General features: G+C 40.3%; 1 protein-coding gene across 1 annotated transcript; it reads left to right on the top strand.

The window, feature by feature from the left end:
- Positions 1-1,926: 1,926 nt before the first annotated feature.
- On the top strand, positions 1,927-10,301 carry si:ch211-284e13.4 (insulin receptor substrate 1-B). Its single transcript, XM_046039895.1, has 3 exons — positions 1,927-2,612; positions 4,074-7,223; positions 10,192-10,301. Exons 1-3 carry the CDS (start codon positions 2,264-2,266, stop codon positions 10,197-10,199), a joined length of 3,507 nt encoding a protein of 1,168 aa, XP_045895851.1. The 5' UTR covers positions 1,927-2,263; the 3' UTR covers positions 10,200-10,301.
- The last annotated feature ends 7,879 nt before the right edge of the window (positions 10,302-18,180 follow it).

Genomic DNA, 18,180 nt, shown 5'->3' with positions numbered 1-18,180 from the left:
GAGTCAAAACAAGCATGATATTTCTATGTTAGTGGCTTTTATCTATCAAATATGATTCATAATTTAAGTTTTGAAATAGCAGTGTTGTAAATGGGCAGGGCATTACAAAGGACAAAAGGATCGACATACTTACAACTCCACTCAGTTGTGAAGAAGAGACAGTAACTCAATGGACGTCTTACCTCACCATTTCACCATAACAAGTTGATGCTAACAAGCTTTGGGCTGGTTTTACTTAGTCCAGAATGAATGTTTTATTCTGCTGTGGAACACTCCAATGAAAATGTAAGGAGAGCTTTACATAATGCAATGTGGTAAACACACACTTTGAGGGTTTGTGTGTCAATGTCAACTTCAAAGTGATTCTTATTTCTGCCACTAACAGGGTTGGCTATAAGGACCATCTCATCAATTTGACAGGTTGCTATGCCCATTTTTTTTGTCACTTTCATGGAGCAATCACATACCTGGGATTTAACCACAGACTATATCTTCTACAGTATAAGACTCTAGACCCTATGTTAGGCAGAGTTTCGTTGCTTATGGTATAAATTAGTTTACGCTGTAAATTCTATGTTATGTGGCATTATTCAGTGAATCTTCTTTCTGCATGGATGGGTCACAGTATAATCCTTCAAATCATAATAGGGCCATTAACTCAATATGTGGTATGGTTTAGCCTATAGAGAATATTTTACATGTGTTTATTATCAGGAATCATTAATGCTAATTCATTTTATCATCAACTTAGCCTGGACTTTCTTGTAACTGATCATCAAGATGTTGTTCAAGTATATGTTCATTTAATTTAGATTTAAATTAAAATGAAAAAGAATAATCAACTAATTGGACACATAAACCCATTCCAGTCCATAAAACATGGTAACACAATTTCCCATCACTATTATTTTAGTTTCCTAAATCTCTCTAATAGTGTGTCTATAGGGAGTTAGTTTTAATCATCATTTGTCCATTGTGTTACTGTATAGGCTATGGTGAATATGCACACTGTATGCATTTAATGGTTGTATGAAATTCGACAATACTACTCCACAAAAAATGCATATAGCTGCATTAGCCCTGACCTCTCAAACAGCATGTTCTGCAGTTTCCTCCTTTCTGCCTACAGTCAGTCGAGAAACCCCCCCCCCCCCCCCCCCCCCCCCCCCCCCCCCCCCCCCCCCAAAAAAAAAAAATGCTGATTTAGGCTACACCACATAGCCTAAACTGTCTGATCGTCCACATGATCACGAACTAAGTCGTCCCCGGCTGAACACCATGTTCTTCTTAGCACCTCATCAGTCCAGAAGCCCCACTGGCATTTGACTGGCACCGGCTGCCAGTCAAGCAGAAGCTGCGTCAAGTCTGCCAGAGAGAGCCAGGGGGAGACCGGAAACTAAGCAGAATGGCTTTCACAATGTAGGTTGTTTGTGGTCACAACAAAACACATTGGAATCCTGGGTTGAATCATGAACTTATGAAGCTGTAGTTGATAAGTAGACGCTGTTATTGTTATTAGATTTTACTCTGAATGATCAGTTGTTCCTACAGGAATGAGATGCTGATCTGCTCACTGTGACAGAGCAAGATAACTCATTTGGGAGGGATGATGGGTCAACCTGCTGCTTCTCCCCAGTTAGAGGAGAGTAGTAGTTTTGAATATCTCCTCACATGTCCAACTTTCGGTGTCACTGGCTTATAGCGCTGAGGGAGCTGGAGGGAGAAAGTATGCCTGTGCCTGTGTTGTGATTTTCCTACTTGCCATGTTTTCCCTTTCCCCCGAACAGGATAAGTGATGGAAAAATACAAGAATGGATAAGCAGATGGATAGTTATTGAAGTTGACGGTGGTTTTATTGTAAAAATATTTGCCGGAAGTTGTGTTTTTACTCCGCCCAACTTGACAGTGGTGGTTATAGACTGACTGGGCAACCTCAGACAGGTGGAGGAGACGTCCTTAAGCAGCTGAACTGCACCGCGGTTGGACTGGGCTGGGCTGCAGGACGAGCAGCGGTGGACGCTGTGCACGCTCGGTGCGCGGATCCTCCTGCAGATGCTGGATTCACAGTAGGCTATGGAACCAGATCCAAAACATGGTCTGGCTGATTTTCCTATCCTGAGCCTCCGCACACATGCTGGACACTTAAATGTGGACACGGGGAGGACGAGGGATGTAGTTGCAATGGATTAATGAGGACTAGGCTACACATGGATTTTTTCCCCTGAGATTATTGGCTTGTCATATTTTTCGCCCTGCCTTGGCCATGGAGAACCAAGCAGCCGAGCTGCAGAACTATGAAGATGTACAGAAAAGCGGCTATCTCCGCAAGCATAAATCAATGCACCGGCGGTTCTTCGTGCTGAGGGCGGCCTCTGAGCATGGTCCTGCTCGACTTGAGTATTATGAGAACGAGAAGAAATTCCGCAGTAAATCACCTGTGCCCAAAAAAGTCCTGAACCTGGAGACTTGCTTCAACATCAACAAGCGGGCAGATTCCAAGAACAAGCACATGATAGTCCTTTATACCCGCAGCGAGAGCTTTGCCATCGCTGCAGACAGTGAGGAGATCCAAAATGAGTGGTACCAAGCAATGCAGGACCTTCAGTGCAACTGTAAGATATGAAAAGTGTGATGTGATTTCAACTGTCTGTCTCTGCATCAGGCCTCTCCTACCGTAGGCTGTTTGTTCTCCATACACTATTTGGCTCCTCGGCCATTCCTGATTGTTCATTGTAGGCTACAATTCTGGCTCGAATTGTTTGACTATTTTTTGCTACAGGTCTGGTTTCCTCATTTAATTCGAATAAATTAGTCTAAGTAATGCAGTTTGGACGGTGTGGTTTTAACCAAAGGGCAGGTGGATCCGACTCAACGGGGACAACACGCTATGGGCGGCATGTGGTGTGTTTGTACTGCACAATCTCAATAAGCGTTGGTTTAAAATTGTTATAACCTGCGGATTTTCTGGCAGAAAAAAAATCGAATTTGATGCATTAGCAACAGCATGTAACCGTAATATTTCGAGGATCGCCTTTTCTGACTAAAATGCAGCTCATTTCACACGACGGTGTGTTTTTGCATGGCGCAGTGGGCATATAGCAACCATCTAACGAATGCATCATATAGTAGTAGCCTATCGTGGTGCACTCCGCTGGAGCCTGTGTTTTTGTTTTTCTGCACAGCTCTGACTGCCGTTCGCCTAACCTACATTTCTTGTTGAACGGCGCTGCTGGTAGGGAGGAGATGTCATCGTCAGTGCGCTCTCACTGGAAAATGCGTTTCAGTTGGTTATCCTCGTGTTTACGTTGTTATCCTTATGCTGGAGCCTGAACATCACCACCCTCCCTCCCTCCCTCTGCAGTTCAGTTAGTTGAGACTGATGGGCTTGCCCAGCTTCAATGTTGTCACGTTGTGGTTCCCTAAATAGATACACGTTAGAGTACAGACCCCATTTTGTTGAGCTTATTTCTCAGGGACAGCCACAATAACACTGCTCTTAATTTAATTTAATTTTACAGTATTTCTGTCCATAATGTGCATAGAGATGTTGAAATGAAAAACATGTGGGTATAGTAATTCCCATGGGGATCATCTCTAATAAATGTAATATTTTTCTTGAGGATGGGAGCAAACCAGTACAGTTGTCAGTTGTTCAGTGAAGACAACAGTGACTGTGTGGCAAGAAAAAAACAAAACAAAATTATAATTCTGTAATTTGTTATGTGATTGGCATTGGACTGAAACATAATGCACTATTTCACAATCAAACACACTGCTTTTCAGTAGATGTAGGCCTGTTCTATACCTCCTAAGATATTATAGAACTGTAGCTTAAACGTGATGGTGATGCATTAGCTGCAACACAGTTGCCTGTATGCATGTAGCAGTTTAGTAATAACAGAGTAACAAAAGATGAGTTATTGGTCTCATTTTGGTTTTGATCAATATTTCAACAGGTTATCTGTTTTATGTACATTCTGAGGTTTGGGGTATTTATCTATGTACATATGTATGTACCTATGATGTGTTTAGTCATTTGATGCAATTATCGTTTTTCTTTATTGTTTTCCTAGGTAAAACTCCTGAAGACTATGGCAGTAGTGGAGAGTGTAGTTCTCCTTCTCCTGTTCCAACCTTTAAAGAAGTATGGCAGGTCAAGGTTTGGCCTAAAGGTCTTGGACATGCCAGAAACTTAGTCGGCATCTACCGGCTGTGCCTAACTGACAAGACAGTCAACTTTGTCAAACTCAACTCTGATGTGGCAGCTGTGGTGTTGCAGCTGATGAATGTTCGCAGATGCGGCCATTCAGAGAATTTTTTCTTCATTGAGGTGGGTCGCTCAGCGATTACCGGGCCTGGAGAGTTCTGGATGCAGGTGGATGACTCTGTGGTGGCTCAGCACATGCATGAGACCCTGCTGGAAGCCATGAAGGCCCTAAGTGAGGAGTTCCGTCAGCGTAGTAAATCTCAGTCTGTGGGAACGTCGTGTGGGGGTGGAACTGCTTCAAATCCCATCAGTGTCCCGAGCCGTCGTCATCATCCAAATCTGCCACCGAGCCAGGTGGGCTTCTCCAGGCGAGCCCGGACAGAGACCCCTGGAACAGGTGGCAGCAGCACAAGCACTTCACCTACGTCACGGCATGGATTTCCAAGAGCGCGAACTGCCAGCATTGGGGCCAGGTCGGAGGAGGGCGGTGCAAGTGCCAAAGGCACATGGGCCAGCTCCAGCCCAAGTCTTAATGGTTCCTGCTCAACTACGCCGACACTGAGGCCCAAGCCCACAAGGGCCCCAACCCCTGCTAAGATAACCCTTAGTCTTGCACGTTACACACCTAACCCTGCTCCCTCTCCTGCGCCAAGTCTTTCCTCCAGCTCTGGTCATGGCTCAGAGTGTGGCCTAGTGGGGGCAGCAGTTGGAGGCATGACAGTCTGTTCCTACCCTCGTGTTTCTCAGAGAGTTTCTGTGTCAGGTTCACCAAGTGACTACGGCTCCTCAGATGAATATGGTTCCAGTCCTGGGGAACACTCTCTGCTTGTACCCAGTCTTTCTGGACAACATGTACATGGGGAAGGCTCCTCCAGCTATATAGTGATGGGACAGCGAGAGGGTCTCCTTGGTTCCCATCATCGCTCAAAAGGCCGTCGGATTCTGCGGCGCGCATCCAGTAGGGAATCTGAGGCAGAACGCAGACTTCTAAGTAAGAGGGCTTCCCTGCCTTTGGCAGCCCATGAACGACTGACCCAACATAGAAAAGATGAAGATGATGATGATGAAGAATATGCCATCATGTCGCAAAGAGCTAACCAAGAGAGAGATGATTTGCACCATAGCTCAGGGAGCCTGGCAGTAGGAGGTGTGCAGGATGACGTAGTAGGGGAGAATAGGAAGAGGGCTGACAAAAGCAGGGGAGAAGTGGGCGCAGGAGCTGCTGTGGATAGTGGCTACATGTCAATGTTGCCTGGAGTGACGTCTCCTCCTGTTTCGCTCTCTCTTGCGATAGGTATGTCTGACGCCAATGCTAAGTCTGGGGCAGATGATGAGTATATGGCCATGACCCCCAACAACAGTGTGTCCCCCCCCCAGCACATCCGCCAGCCCAGCTCAGAGGGTTACATGGTCATGTCTCCCAATAGCAGCAGCTCCACAGACCTGCATGGACTGAGCATGTGGGATAGCAGGGCCAGCATGGAGAGCCGGGCTGCCAGTGACTACATGAACATCTCACCTGTTTGCAGCCGCTCTGCCTGCAGCACACCGCCTTCCCACCCCGAGCAGCACCAACTGCAACCAAAAATGTTCAATTCCTACTTCTCCCTGCCACGAGCTTATCAACATACTCTCTACACTCGCTTTGAGGAGGACTTAAATAAAGGGGAGGTAAAAAAGGACAGCAGTGGGCATGATAGTGCTGGAAGGGTGGGGGGAGTGGGATACAGCAAGAGAAACAAAATTGCAGTGGGCTCTGCAGGAGGCTGTCAGCTTTCCATGTCTTCCTCTTCTTTCTCCTCCAGCTCAGCCAGCAGTGAAAGCCTGGAAGACAAGTCCATATCAGCAGGGAGAGGGTTAAGTTTATTAAGAACTGGAGCAGAGTGCAAGAGTGCGGGAACATGCACAAAAGACGGGCGTCCCCTTCAGAAATGTGGATCAAGTGGTAAGAGCCCAAAGCAACAAAGGAGGGGTCGTCCACTTAGTGTGTCTTCAGACATTACTAAAGCAAACACCCTGCCCAGGGTGAAGGAGAATCTGCTGCCATCAGTGTCTCAAAACGTTGGTGAGTATGTCAGTATTGTGTTCAAGGAGGACAATAAGTATGGCGGAGGACAACATGCGGGGTCTGAACATGGACAATCTATGATCCATGGAACTCTCCGGCCCTTGAATCGACCACTCCTCTGCCACGATAATCCTGCTAACCTTCCCCGCAGCTTCTCTGCTCCGTTGTCCACCTCTGCTGAATACGTCACCATGGATTTAGGGAAGTCCTCACTGCCCCTGACTCCTGTTAGATCCACATTCAGCACCCCACAGGGCCCACCAACTGTTGCCCCCAAGGGGCGACATGAACATGGCACGTCTTCTTCTCTGGCAGCAGAAGGCAATGCTGGGTACAGAGCAAAAGTAAAGATGGCAGCAATGCCACTAGACACCCCTTCTCCATTTATAGATAACAAAGGTTCAGAGCCCAGCATTTCAGCAAGACCAGCCATTCACTCTGGTCAATCCTTATCCATGGAGCAGGAGACAGGCTTGGGCTTTTCCCCAGTCAAGTCCTTCCAGTCTCCTGAGCGGAGCAGCAGACTCGTCCGAGGAGACCCGCAGGGACGGCAGAGCCACCGTCCCGAGATATTTAACTCACCTCCATCCGTACCACGCCACGCACCCTCTTCTACCTCCCTCTTCCCAGAGGGCAGCCAGGCAGTGAGCCACCGGCATGGTTTGGATTGCTCGCTGTGGGAGAACAGGCAGGGAACTAGTTTATCTGCAACACCTCCACCACAAGCCTCCACCTCATCTGCTGAACAAGGCCTTAACTATATAGACCTTGACTTGGTTATTAAGGAGAGCCCTCAAGCTGGAGTGGAGCGTACCACTGCCCCCTACAACATTGGGGGGAGTGCTATGGGCAGCAGTGCTGGCTCCACCCTCAACACTTACGCCAGTATTGATTTCTATAAGTCAGAAGAACTGCGAGCACACCAGAACAGTAGAAAGGATGGTCAAGGTAAGTGCCTCTGGAACTGCAAATTTCACATCTTAATATCTTAATATAATATCTATTACACAATGGATGGGTAAAGAACATTTTGATCATAACATCTGAGATCTGATCTGACTGATGTATATTTTGTGTTCAGAAAATGTTCTGATATTTTACAGCTGAGGCTCCATACATTCTTGGAGATATATATTTTATGATATTATAATTTGAGACATCTTGCATAAGGATGGAGTGTCTGTAGTTGCGCCTTCATTTGTTCTTTTTGTAGACCAGCTTATTGGCCTCACAACTAAAATACATAGTGGTTACTGCAGCAAACAAGACCACGAGGGTACTTAAAATTCATCGACATAGCAATTAATACTGTAGTTACTTCAATTTAGAAAACATTTCAAAACCATGATAAAATTGTTCCTGATGGGATTTTTGATATATTAGGAGGAAAACACCCACACATGTCTTATATTCCTCGTATTCCTCAGTAGAACAAGCTTGATTAACTGTAATTGTTTAAATTTAGAACACCTAATCAATAAAATAATCTATAGATCAATCAATAATGAAAATAATTGTTCATTGCAGCCCTAATTTTATAAATATATATTAGCAAAACAGTTTTAGTCCAAATTACACTCTGTTCTTCAATATTGATTGTCAGCTGAAACGTTAGTCACTAAACAAAATAATTGTCATTTTCTTAAGCAAAAAGGCCAAAATTTAACTGATTATAGATTTATAGATTGGTTATAGACATAGATAGAACACAAATATTTGCTGCTTTTCTTAGTCCTCTGTGATAGTAAATTGAATATCTCTGGGTTATTGACAGTTGATCTGACAAAACAAGTAGATTAATTCAATTCAACTTTGGCTTTAGGAAACTGGGATTTTTCATTAATTTCAAGAAAATAATCAGCTGATTAATCAATAATGAAATAATGGTTAGCTGCAGCCCTAACAAGTGAAAGTGAAAGAAGTCATTGAAAATGGATGAAAGGAAAAACTATATAATTACTGGTAATATTTGTCTAGCTAGATGTAAGCTCTTTTATGTGCTGTGCATAATCCACAGACAAAACTCATATCTGGGTCTTAGTCACTCCTTCTCACTCTCCTTTTCATCCTTTACTGATGTGTACCTTCGCTTCAAGCTGGAGGGCCGCTCTGTGTTTCCAGGCAGTGGGCTGTCTGTAGAGTCTCTTATTATTGCGTGTGGGTGTTGCAAAGCCAATTGATTTGTCTGCTGGTAATGAGCCATTTCACATAAATGGAGGTAGAGGGGACAGAACACGGGCCAGGTGTTTATGTTCATGTGTGGGTGTGCTTTCAGCTGCAGGGTTTCACATGGCAGCTCTGAGGTTTCCCTTGCATTAGACAGATGACAATTATTTAATGATTAATGTTGGTGGCTGAATGACATTTTTAATGGATGTACAGTGAAATACATAGGAGATTCATTGCTTTCACATGTCAAGAAATAAAAGCTGCAAGAGGATGTATGCTAAAATGTAATATACAAGTAAATATAAATATTAATCAGAGGACTAAATGGAACAAAGAACTTATGCACTTTATTTATTCAGAGCAGGTACAACATTTGCATAACTGATTCATGTAATGTTATTCAATCTCTATGTGTACATGGATAATCATAATAATTGCCTTATTATTTCAATTGGTATAGTTTATATACGCATCTAACATACATATCAAGGGAAAGCAGGCTATGTTAGTATTATAAATGTAATTTTTAAATTTTGTTTAATGATTGAATGTGCCTCACCTCCTAAGCTAAAAACAGGGTTGGATATAGGGAGGATGGTGGCTGCACTGCACTTAATAAAACCTCAAATAAACAGATTTGGTTCTCAAATGTCCAATCAGCACTCATATTATTGTGCTTATATCACATTACTCAACCTGTTTAATTACATTGAATTAAATGTTTATTACAATATCAAAATTAGATAAATGTGTTTATTTGTGCCCCATGTTTTAATTATATCATTGTCACATCAGCATTATATGAATATAGGTGAAGACGTTTCAGCTCTACTGCCACTGAAAGTCAGTTAGTCTGAGCAAGATGCAAAGTCTGATTTAATGATGTAACTTAAATATTCCAGGCTGTCTAATGTTTGTAAAGAGTTTATAATCTTTATTTAATCTATTTACAGCAATATGAGTAGTTATCAGTGAAAAAAACTATAGCCGATCCATTTCTAGCGCTGAGGACCTTCTTTTCATTCTTTAAAAAAGTACAAAATTGTAATAATGGATATCTGCACTAACACAAAAATCTATATACATCAGTGTCATCAGCTTGTTAGAAAACCATAAAATGCAGAGAAGAACCTTTCAACTTTTCTTTTTACACAGCAGTGTAAACACAAGTGTTAAGGTTGCAGACAATGATTTGACTCTGAAAAAGGATGAAGCAAGTGGTTAGACTGACTCAGAGCTACTCAAACCACAGGTTGGGTTTATCAGTACTTGTGTCTGAGCTTCCCTTGATGCACAAACTGTGGTTATTCTTTAATAAAGTTATTCTGTAAGGCAATATTTCTTGTCTGTAGAACATAATAGAAAAAAATCTTTGTAGCAGTGAGCTATTTGACAAGACACATAATATTGACATATGCGACAGTGTGCATGAGACTCCAATCAGAATATCCTTTTAGAAAGATATCATGCGTCATGTGATATTTACCCAAGCAGCAAGCAGGATCTCTAGATTCAACATAAGCAATATGCTTTTGAGAATATATAATCTAGTCTAATCTGCTTTACCTTATGAAACATTTTGTGCGGGGAGACTTAAATTAGATTTACTGTGAATTATTATGTAAACTATAATAATGGCTAACACACTAACACTTTAAAAATCCAAATTATTGTTAACAGTAGAAAAACCTTTGTTTCGAAAATGTGTGATTCAAATTCCTGCCTACTTTTGATTCTTTTCTTCCAGATTGTTGATCTCCATCCGCCTCTTTTATCAGAGCGTGACGCCGGTGTGACAGCTCCACTCGGCGGCCCGATCTGTTGCCACAACAGAACTGTAGACTGAAGTCTGAACGCTGAAACCCCTTGGAAAACTCATCCCCGTCACGTCTGCTGTTTTCTGTCAACCAAATGTGTGCCAAACACACACACACACACACACACACACACACACACACACACACACACACACACAGGTTAAGGGAACGGTTTTGTTTAAGACTTGTTTTGAATAAAAATGACGTTTGATCATCATTTAACTTAATATCAGGGAATCACACAAATGGCAAAAAAATGTCCATCTGTGCATCTTTCAAACACTTTTGCTTGTGATTGGTGCATGAGCCAATCTTTTTGAACTCTTATGAATCACTCTCAGCTGCATTGTGGAGTGTTTTTATGTATTGGGTCCCATGGCAAACTTGAATCTTCAAGGTTTATGTTTTACATATACCCTTTATACACATCCTTTGTCCATATTTGAAGTTAAATGATCATCAGGAGTCATTTCAACTCAGAAAAAAGAAGGAAATACAACTTGGCATAGGTTCGATATCCTCATACACGCTGTCAGTGTAAACATATATGATTTATTATTTACAGTTGCCCAAAAAAGCCTTTACACTTCTTGACCACTTTTCTTGTGCTACTGAAGGACTTCAAAATGTGCTTAAAGCTGGGGTAGGCAACGTTGGAAACACTAGCAAGAGGCAGCTAGATTTTGAAAGTATCCCCCCCCCTCGCTTCAGGCCTCTCTCCAAAGCCACTCCCCAAAAACACATTTTCAACACATTTTTGCGCAGGTAGGCAGTTAGGCAGGTAGTCAAGCCAGCCAGTCATCTCATTGGTGCTTATTACAGTCCTGCAACAGCCATGATACCGTTTTTTTCCTACATTTTCGTGTCAGTGCATTTGATTTATTGTGTGCTGTCGAGATGTAAAGAGATGAGATGACAAAAAATGCTTTTGAAATAAATTGCCTACCCCAGTTTTAATTTAGGATGTATTATAAAGAAGAGTTTATGGACATGGCAGTGTAGTTGTGTTATACAAATTAAATTTAGACATCATTTTTATGTTTCCCATCAGCTTTTCATAAACGAAGAAAATGGCCGTGTGAAAATCCCACATATCTTATGCAATAGAGTTTACAATCCACAAGAGTGTAAACTGTATTAAATAGGACACAGTATGATTACAATTTCATTTTCACATTGCAGTTGACATCCCATTGTTGTACTTGTGCTCAGAGTTGATCTTTGGGTTGTAGTTGAGGGATGAGAACAATGGCTGTCTTTTTATCCTCAATTTTCTGTGTTTTTTCCACACAGAATTAAGTTTTATCCCTAAAGCTCCAGATCTGCAGTCGCACACAGGATACATGTTTATACAGCCCCAGCTTTGATTATGCATAAATTAAACATGTCCTTTCATGTCCTGTGGCTCACTCTCAAATGGTGCCAGCGTGAAAGTCTAGTCAGTACATCTCAGTGGAGGATTCAATGATACTGTAGGTAGGGCTCACCTATCTGTACAGTGTACACACAGTGGGTATTCTGTCCTTTTTATAACTGATTCTCCATTGTATTGCATTATAAAACTGAACAAATCTTAGTTATTTTTATCCCAAAATACAAGTGACCATATTTACATATACATTTACATAACACATTTCAAACCATCAGTAACTGCAGCTGTAATTTCACTGGACTCACATATGCTGTTATTTGTGCTGCAGCTAAAATGCAGCAGGAAAAGTCACATGAAAGTCATGCAACATGACAGCATTTTAGGGAAACGATTGATGTAATAGATCCTGGTGCATAGATACACAACAATACCATTTATTCAATAATCACGTTATGCAACATTGCATAAAAACGGATTAACATAGCATTCTTCTGCTACGCATGTAAACAGCTTAATCTAATTGGCTTCCAACAGCCAGTATGGATAATAATTAGATTGTATGTATGTAAATGTTCTCACTGAGATGTGCTGAAGGGACTCATAACAGACTCATAAATGAGGGAAGCTGATTACTACAGTTTTGAAAAGAAAACATATTAAAACATTTTAGGGACGGTACGAAAATGATTGGGGTGGGGAGGGGGGCTGAATGCAAAATCCCACTCTCCACACATCTCAAAACATAGCGAAACTGTGATTATTCCAGCCACTCTTTATTTTTGAATAAACAGCTTCTAAGTCAATGGCAGTTTTGCCCCCCCCCCCCCCCCGGATCACATGTAAATAAAAATATTAATCAGAGGACTTACAAACAACTTCTTCACCATATTTATTCAGAGCAGCAACAACATTTGCATAATTGCATAATTGATTCATCTAATGTTATTGTTATTCAACCTCTATGCCCCCCCCCATAAGTTTTTATACATATTTAATAGTAAGGTGACAGAATATAAATCAGATAATAAATTATTTTTTCTCTATTTGAATTTTAAACCTTTCTGACTGTCTGTCATTTCCTTTCCATCTCTGTATAAAATTATTTAGCATTTGAATTGATTTCGATAAAATAAAATCTCATATTAATGCATTTTGACCTATTGTGTAGCACAAAATCTTTTAAATAGTCAAAGTGTAAATACTTTTTGGGCAACTGAGCTTTTCTATTATAACTGTATATTATACTGTAGTATATACTACAGTATACAAGTAGAAGGACAGAAACTATAGTACATACTGTAGTTTGTTTTCAGTTAACACAATAATAATATAAAGTGACACATTACAATGGTATATAAAATATACAGTATACATACAGTATAATGACCAATACTATATAGCCTAGATATCTATATACTCTTTTATAAAGTGCCTCATTTTCGATTGTAGCTGTTTTTACACAGGTAATCTTAAAATAGGTTGTGAAAATGGGAAAAAAAGTGTTGTAAAAAAAGTCTCTACTAAGTCTAAATTGCGAATATGTTGAACTTTACAGAAGACAGACCGGAAACTTCTATTGCTATCAGTCAGCCATAATCAAATTGCCTTACTGTGTTTTATCAGAAACATGAAGAAAAAATCCAGTTTTCTTTGCAGTGCCTAACACTTCAGCCACAATGTAAGCACTAACTCGCTCTTTTGTTTGGCTTCGTCAAGCTAAGGTTTGGCCCCCTCCCAAAAAAACAAAAATCTCTCTACTTTCACACCCTGGGACGTGTCCACTTCAGACCCTACTGTAGCCCTACCTACCTACCTACCTACCAGCCACTTGTTTACTTTTAAAGCTGATGGCCTGTTGCTGCAGATGCTCCATCTGAAGCAGATTGTTAACGGACAGTGTGCAGCAGTTAGGTTGCAGAAAAAAATAACAAATATATCTTGTACAATATTGTAATTATTTTCTGTCTTTCAACTTTCTGTTTTTACCCCAAGAAATGAATACAGCTGCCCGTGTATTTCCTATAAAATAAGTTGTCCTTAAATAGGATTGTCCTAAAATAGGATCTTACTCAGTATTAGAAAGAAAATATAAATATGATAAATATGTGCACTAATTTACATGCAGTACATTTTGAACAAACGTGAGGAGGTGATTTTAACTTCTCAGAGCAGCCAGTACTGGTGGCTGACTGCTTATGTGGGCTAAAACAGTATTAACTCGCTTGTGCGTTGCTGTTATTGTTTGGATGCAGATTATCTGGACGTGGCTTCAGTTCCCAGAAGGTGTGAATAGTGCTACTTCTCTCACGCTCTCTCTTTTTCTCTCTCTCTACACTCAAACACGGGACTAAACGATGAGATGGTGCCATTCCTGCTCACGCTCATTACTTTCTCATTTATTCCATTTTAACACTCTGCTGCTGTCGAACATATTGCCAAAAAAAACAACAAAAAAAAACGTCTTACAACAATTCAAAGGTCTACTATAAAGCTAATTTGCAAAGAGTAGACACAAAATCAGTCATAGATCTGATTTTTTTTTTTTTTTAAAACAACTCTCTTTTTCACTTGACAGCCACTAGGCCAAAAAATATGCTGTTAAAATTTAAATGGAGTCAAACTGTTTTTAAGCAGTGTTTTTCTTAAGGTAGTGTGACTTATAGTTTATGACTGGTTGCGTACTGTATCCAGAGCCGCTGATGTAGAGTTTGGCCATGTTGTGACATTGGTGATACTGTACATTGAACGAGGACGTGTTAATATAAACAAATTGTCAACTCGATATGGTGTTGAAATGCCAAACACATCACTAACTGCGGTGACCAAAATCTTTCATTCCAGGGCTCTGGCTGTGTGTATACAGGGTACAAATGAAGAAGGCTTTCTTGATGTATTTTTGACACTGGTAGCTTTTCCCACATTTAGATTGAGTTTTTATTTTTCACAGGGCCATGGTTCGCTAACCAAATCATTTTGACCCTGTTGCAGATATGAAATGCTCAACTGATACACAAAAAAAACAAATTTGGGTGTTTTAAAGAAGTGCATGTATCTACTATGCTCAGTCCAGATGTTCCTCACTGACTGACCTAAAATACTGCGACAGCCACAGAGCATTTATTGATTTCTGTTGGGCTGTAAAGAGAATTTCAATAAATATATAACAACAACAAAAAAAGCTTCTGAAATACGTTGCCTACCCCAGCTTGAACCGTGTTTAAATGATCGAAATGTATAGTTAGAAATTCAAACTTGCTCCCAGAAAAAAACAGTCTTCCACACATTTCTTTAGTACTTGGAGATTTCCTTTGCCAAAGTTTTATGGGCAAATAGTATTCTCACTTGTGACCAGTGACCACGATGCAGGGTTCACACCAAGCTGATGCAAAGTTTCATTTCGATAGTCAGTCTTTTTTCTTTTTTACAAATTTGCCAGGCACTTATCAGTCACTGTTTTTAATCCTATGAAGTAGAAAATGTATATTGATTGAGCACAGCCCACTACTGCCAACAGTTTGTGCTCAGTACTGAGATCTTTATTGCCAAACTCTTGTATTACAAATCCACACAAATCAACGGAGTATTCCACTTTTATAACTTGTGTTACTCTCTTGCTGAAGTGATCTTTTATATTATCTTTGTCATTCCTTCAGTGTTACTCTTTTAATTTGGGATTACCGATTCTCTGACTGTACCTCATAATCTCAAACTCGAGCAGACGTAACAGTTGGTAGTAAAGCCCCTTGTAGAGTCTGAGAAGGGTTCAGGATATTACTGACGTCAAATCGGAGGAACGCATAACTAAAAGCTGTGGATTTGGGTTAATATAATTTAATGAATTGTGTATTCAGTACTACACTCTCTACAGTGTTTCCATTCTCACGACAAACAGCGGTTGTGCAAAAATGCTTCTCATCTACGAATCATCAGAAGTATTTTGATTTATTTTGAAATGCAGAGACTTGTGTTGTCTCTTAAGAATATTTTGTAACAACATGTTGAAAACAAGGCACATAAATTGCTCCTCAAACTCTAACTGTGGGAAATGATACTGTATGTACAATCAGGATGGCGATTATAATAACAATGGAAAGAGCATTGTATGTATTTTAAAGCTATTGATACTACTTTGATAATGATGAAAAATGCAAAAAGACTGGACAGGAATTATAGATATGTAAAGTATACTGTGTATAGAGGAGTTTGCTCCAGGGGAGGGATGGGCATGGGGTTTATTCTGTTCATGGCGAAATTGTTAAAAACAGAATATTGATGATTCCTGTCTGTGATGTAGACAACGTCAATGTTGTTTTTTTTATAAAATGCAAAGTGATATGAAAAAAGGATAAATGTGTGTCTTTTTCTTGACTGCATGTCAAAAGTCTAACCTGATTTTTGAGGTGACAACGTGTAGTCAAGTGAGTCTAGACTGTTGTAAGCCATTGCTGGTCTGAGTTTTTAGGGATAAGCCTGTGGACAGAGGGCACATGTATTTAATCCCAGGCTACTCTTTAAACAGATGGTATTTTTGCCTGCGTTTAAGTTGAATAACAACAATGTGACTTTTTTTTTGTACACAAGGAGCAAAGGACTGGCAAAACTTGCTATATTACCCATTAAGTCAGTGCAATTGGTAGTTAAATTAAAAATATATATATAGTGCATCAAAATGTAAGGGAATGAATACTGTTTTTCTAAAGCTAATCACTCCTTCATAGTGCCTTTGCTTTCCCTACAAACACAACACAGAAAAAAAACAAATCTGATTTGTCTTCCAACGTATTTAACACTAAAAATGAATCAGATAAAGATTAAGATACATTTTTAAGCATCTTGTGGGAATAAAAAGAGCAAACAAAACTAAGTGTGAGCACTAAACCTGACAAAGAAAGATTCAACTAAAACTTTTTTAATCTAAACTTAAAAAAAATTAAAATAAATCACCCTCCTGTTCGGACTCATACACTGTACATTTAACTAGACAAATATTTAGTGGTTGCTTTAACATTACCATCAGGATTTGATTGTTCGTGTCAATAATGTGGGGGAGTCACACTGATGTGGTTATAAACGTTATAAAAGGACTTTAATTGATTAGCTGTCTTGACCTTTGTCAACCACATCATCCGCATCGCAAGTTAAGCTGTTTTTGAAATTCCTCGTTCAACAGTTCCCCCTCTGAAGTTGATTAGATTGTTAAACTAATTCATCTGGCTAGTTTGAACCACTGTGAACTGTTTGCAAAAGATATTTCCAGAGCTATGGCATTCATTCCTTCGATAGTCCTTTTTCACAGACGACATTCTGACATGTTGCAGTAGGAAAGAGACAGATGTAAATAATAAATTTAATGAAGGCTTAATCACATATAGCTGGTTAAGTTTCAGGATCCTGGTATTGTGCATGCTGGCTCAATGTCACACTGTCATGACTTACAGGGACACTTGAAAAGAACAGAGCTGTTAATGTTATTAGTAACACCTGTGCTTTTCCTAATGTGACAAGTCAAAATGTCCATGCTGTGAAGGTCTATTATTACTAGCACTTTTGAATAACCTGGTTCATGTGCTTATACCTCATCTTACATGATTCTGGATAATAGGCAAATAGGGGCCATAGTGGAATAACAACACAAAGTCAAACAAGGGATCTGAAGGATGTGGTGTTTAACCTCCTATTGGCTTAGAAAACATGACAATGCACAGAAACTGTTCCTTAACTGCAAAAACCGCAGGTGATATGGTGTAAAACTATACTATATCTATAATTAGAATATCATCAAAAAGGTGATTTATTTCAGCAATTCCATTCAAAAAGTGAAACTTAGATATTATATTCATTCATTACACACAGACTGATATATTTCAAATGTTTATTTCATTTAATTGTGATGATTAAAACTGACAACTAATGAAAATCCCAAATTCAGTTTCTCCGAAAATTAGAATATTACTTAAGACCAATACAAAAAAGGATTTTTAGAAATGTTGGCGAACTGAAAAGTATGAACATGAAAAGTATGAGCATGTAGAGCACTCAATACTTAATTGGGGCTCTTTTGCCTGAATTACTACAGCAATGCGGCATCGATCAGTCTGTGGCACTGCTCAGGTGTTATGAGAGCCCAGGTTGCTCTGATAGTGGCCTTCAGCTCTTCTGCATTGTTGGTTTCTGGCGTATCGCATCTTCCTCTTCACAATACCCCATAGATTTTCTATAGCATTAAGGTCAGGCGAGTTTGCTGGCCAATTAAGAACAGGGATACCACGGTCCTTAAACCAGGTACTGGTAGCTTTGGCACTGTGTGCAGGTGCCAAGTCCTGTTGGAAAATGAAATCTGCATCTCCATAAAGTTGGTCAGCAGCAGGAAGCATGAAGTGCTCTAAAACTTCCTGGTAGACGGCTGCGTTGACCTTGGACCTCAGAAAACACAGTGGACCAACACCAGCAGATGACATGGCACCCCAAACCATCACTGACTGTGGAAACTTTACACTGGACTTCAAGCAACGTGGATTCTGCGCCTCTCCTCTCTTCCTCCAGACTC

This window comes from Micropterus dolomieu, linkage group LG23 (assembly GCF_021292245.1).
Source record: "Micropterus dolomieu isolate WLL.071019.BEF.003 ecotype Adirondacks linkage group LG23, ASM2129224v1, whole genome shotgun sequence".
Classification (NCBI taxonomy): domain Eukaryota; kingdom Metazoa; phylum Chordata; class Actinopteri; order Centrarchiformes; family Centrarchidae; genus Micropterus; species Micropterus dolomieu.
The sequence above is the reverse complement of the archived record's forward strand: the minus strand, read 5'-3'. Positions and strand labels throughout refer to the sequence as shown.

Coding starts and splice junctions, on each gene's coding strand:
- si:ch211-284e13.4 (XM_046039895.1), top strand. CDS start 2,264: ATGGAGAACCAAGCAGCCGAGCTGCAGAACTATGAAGATGTACAGAAA. Junction 2,613..4,073: donor GCAGGACCTTCAGTGCAACT/GTAAGATATGAA, acceptor TTGTTTTCCTAG/GTAAAACTCCTGAAGACTAT.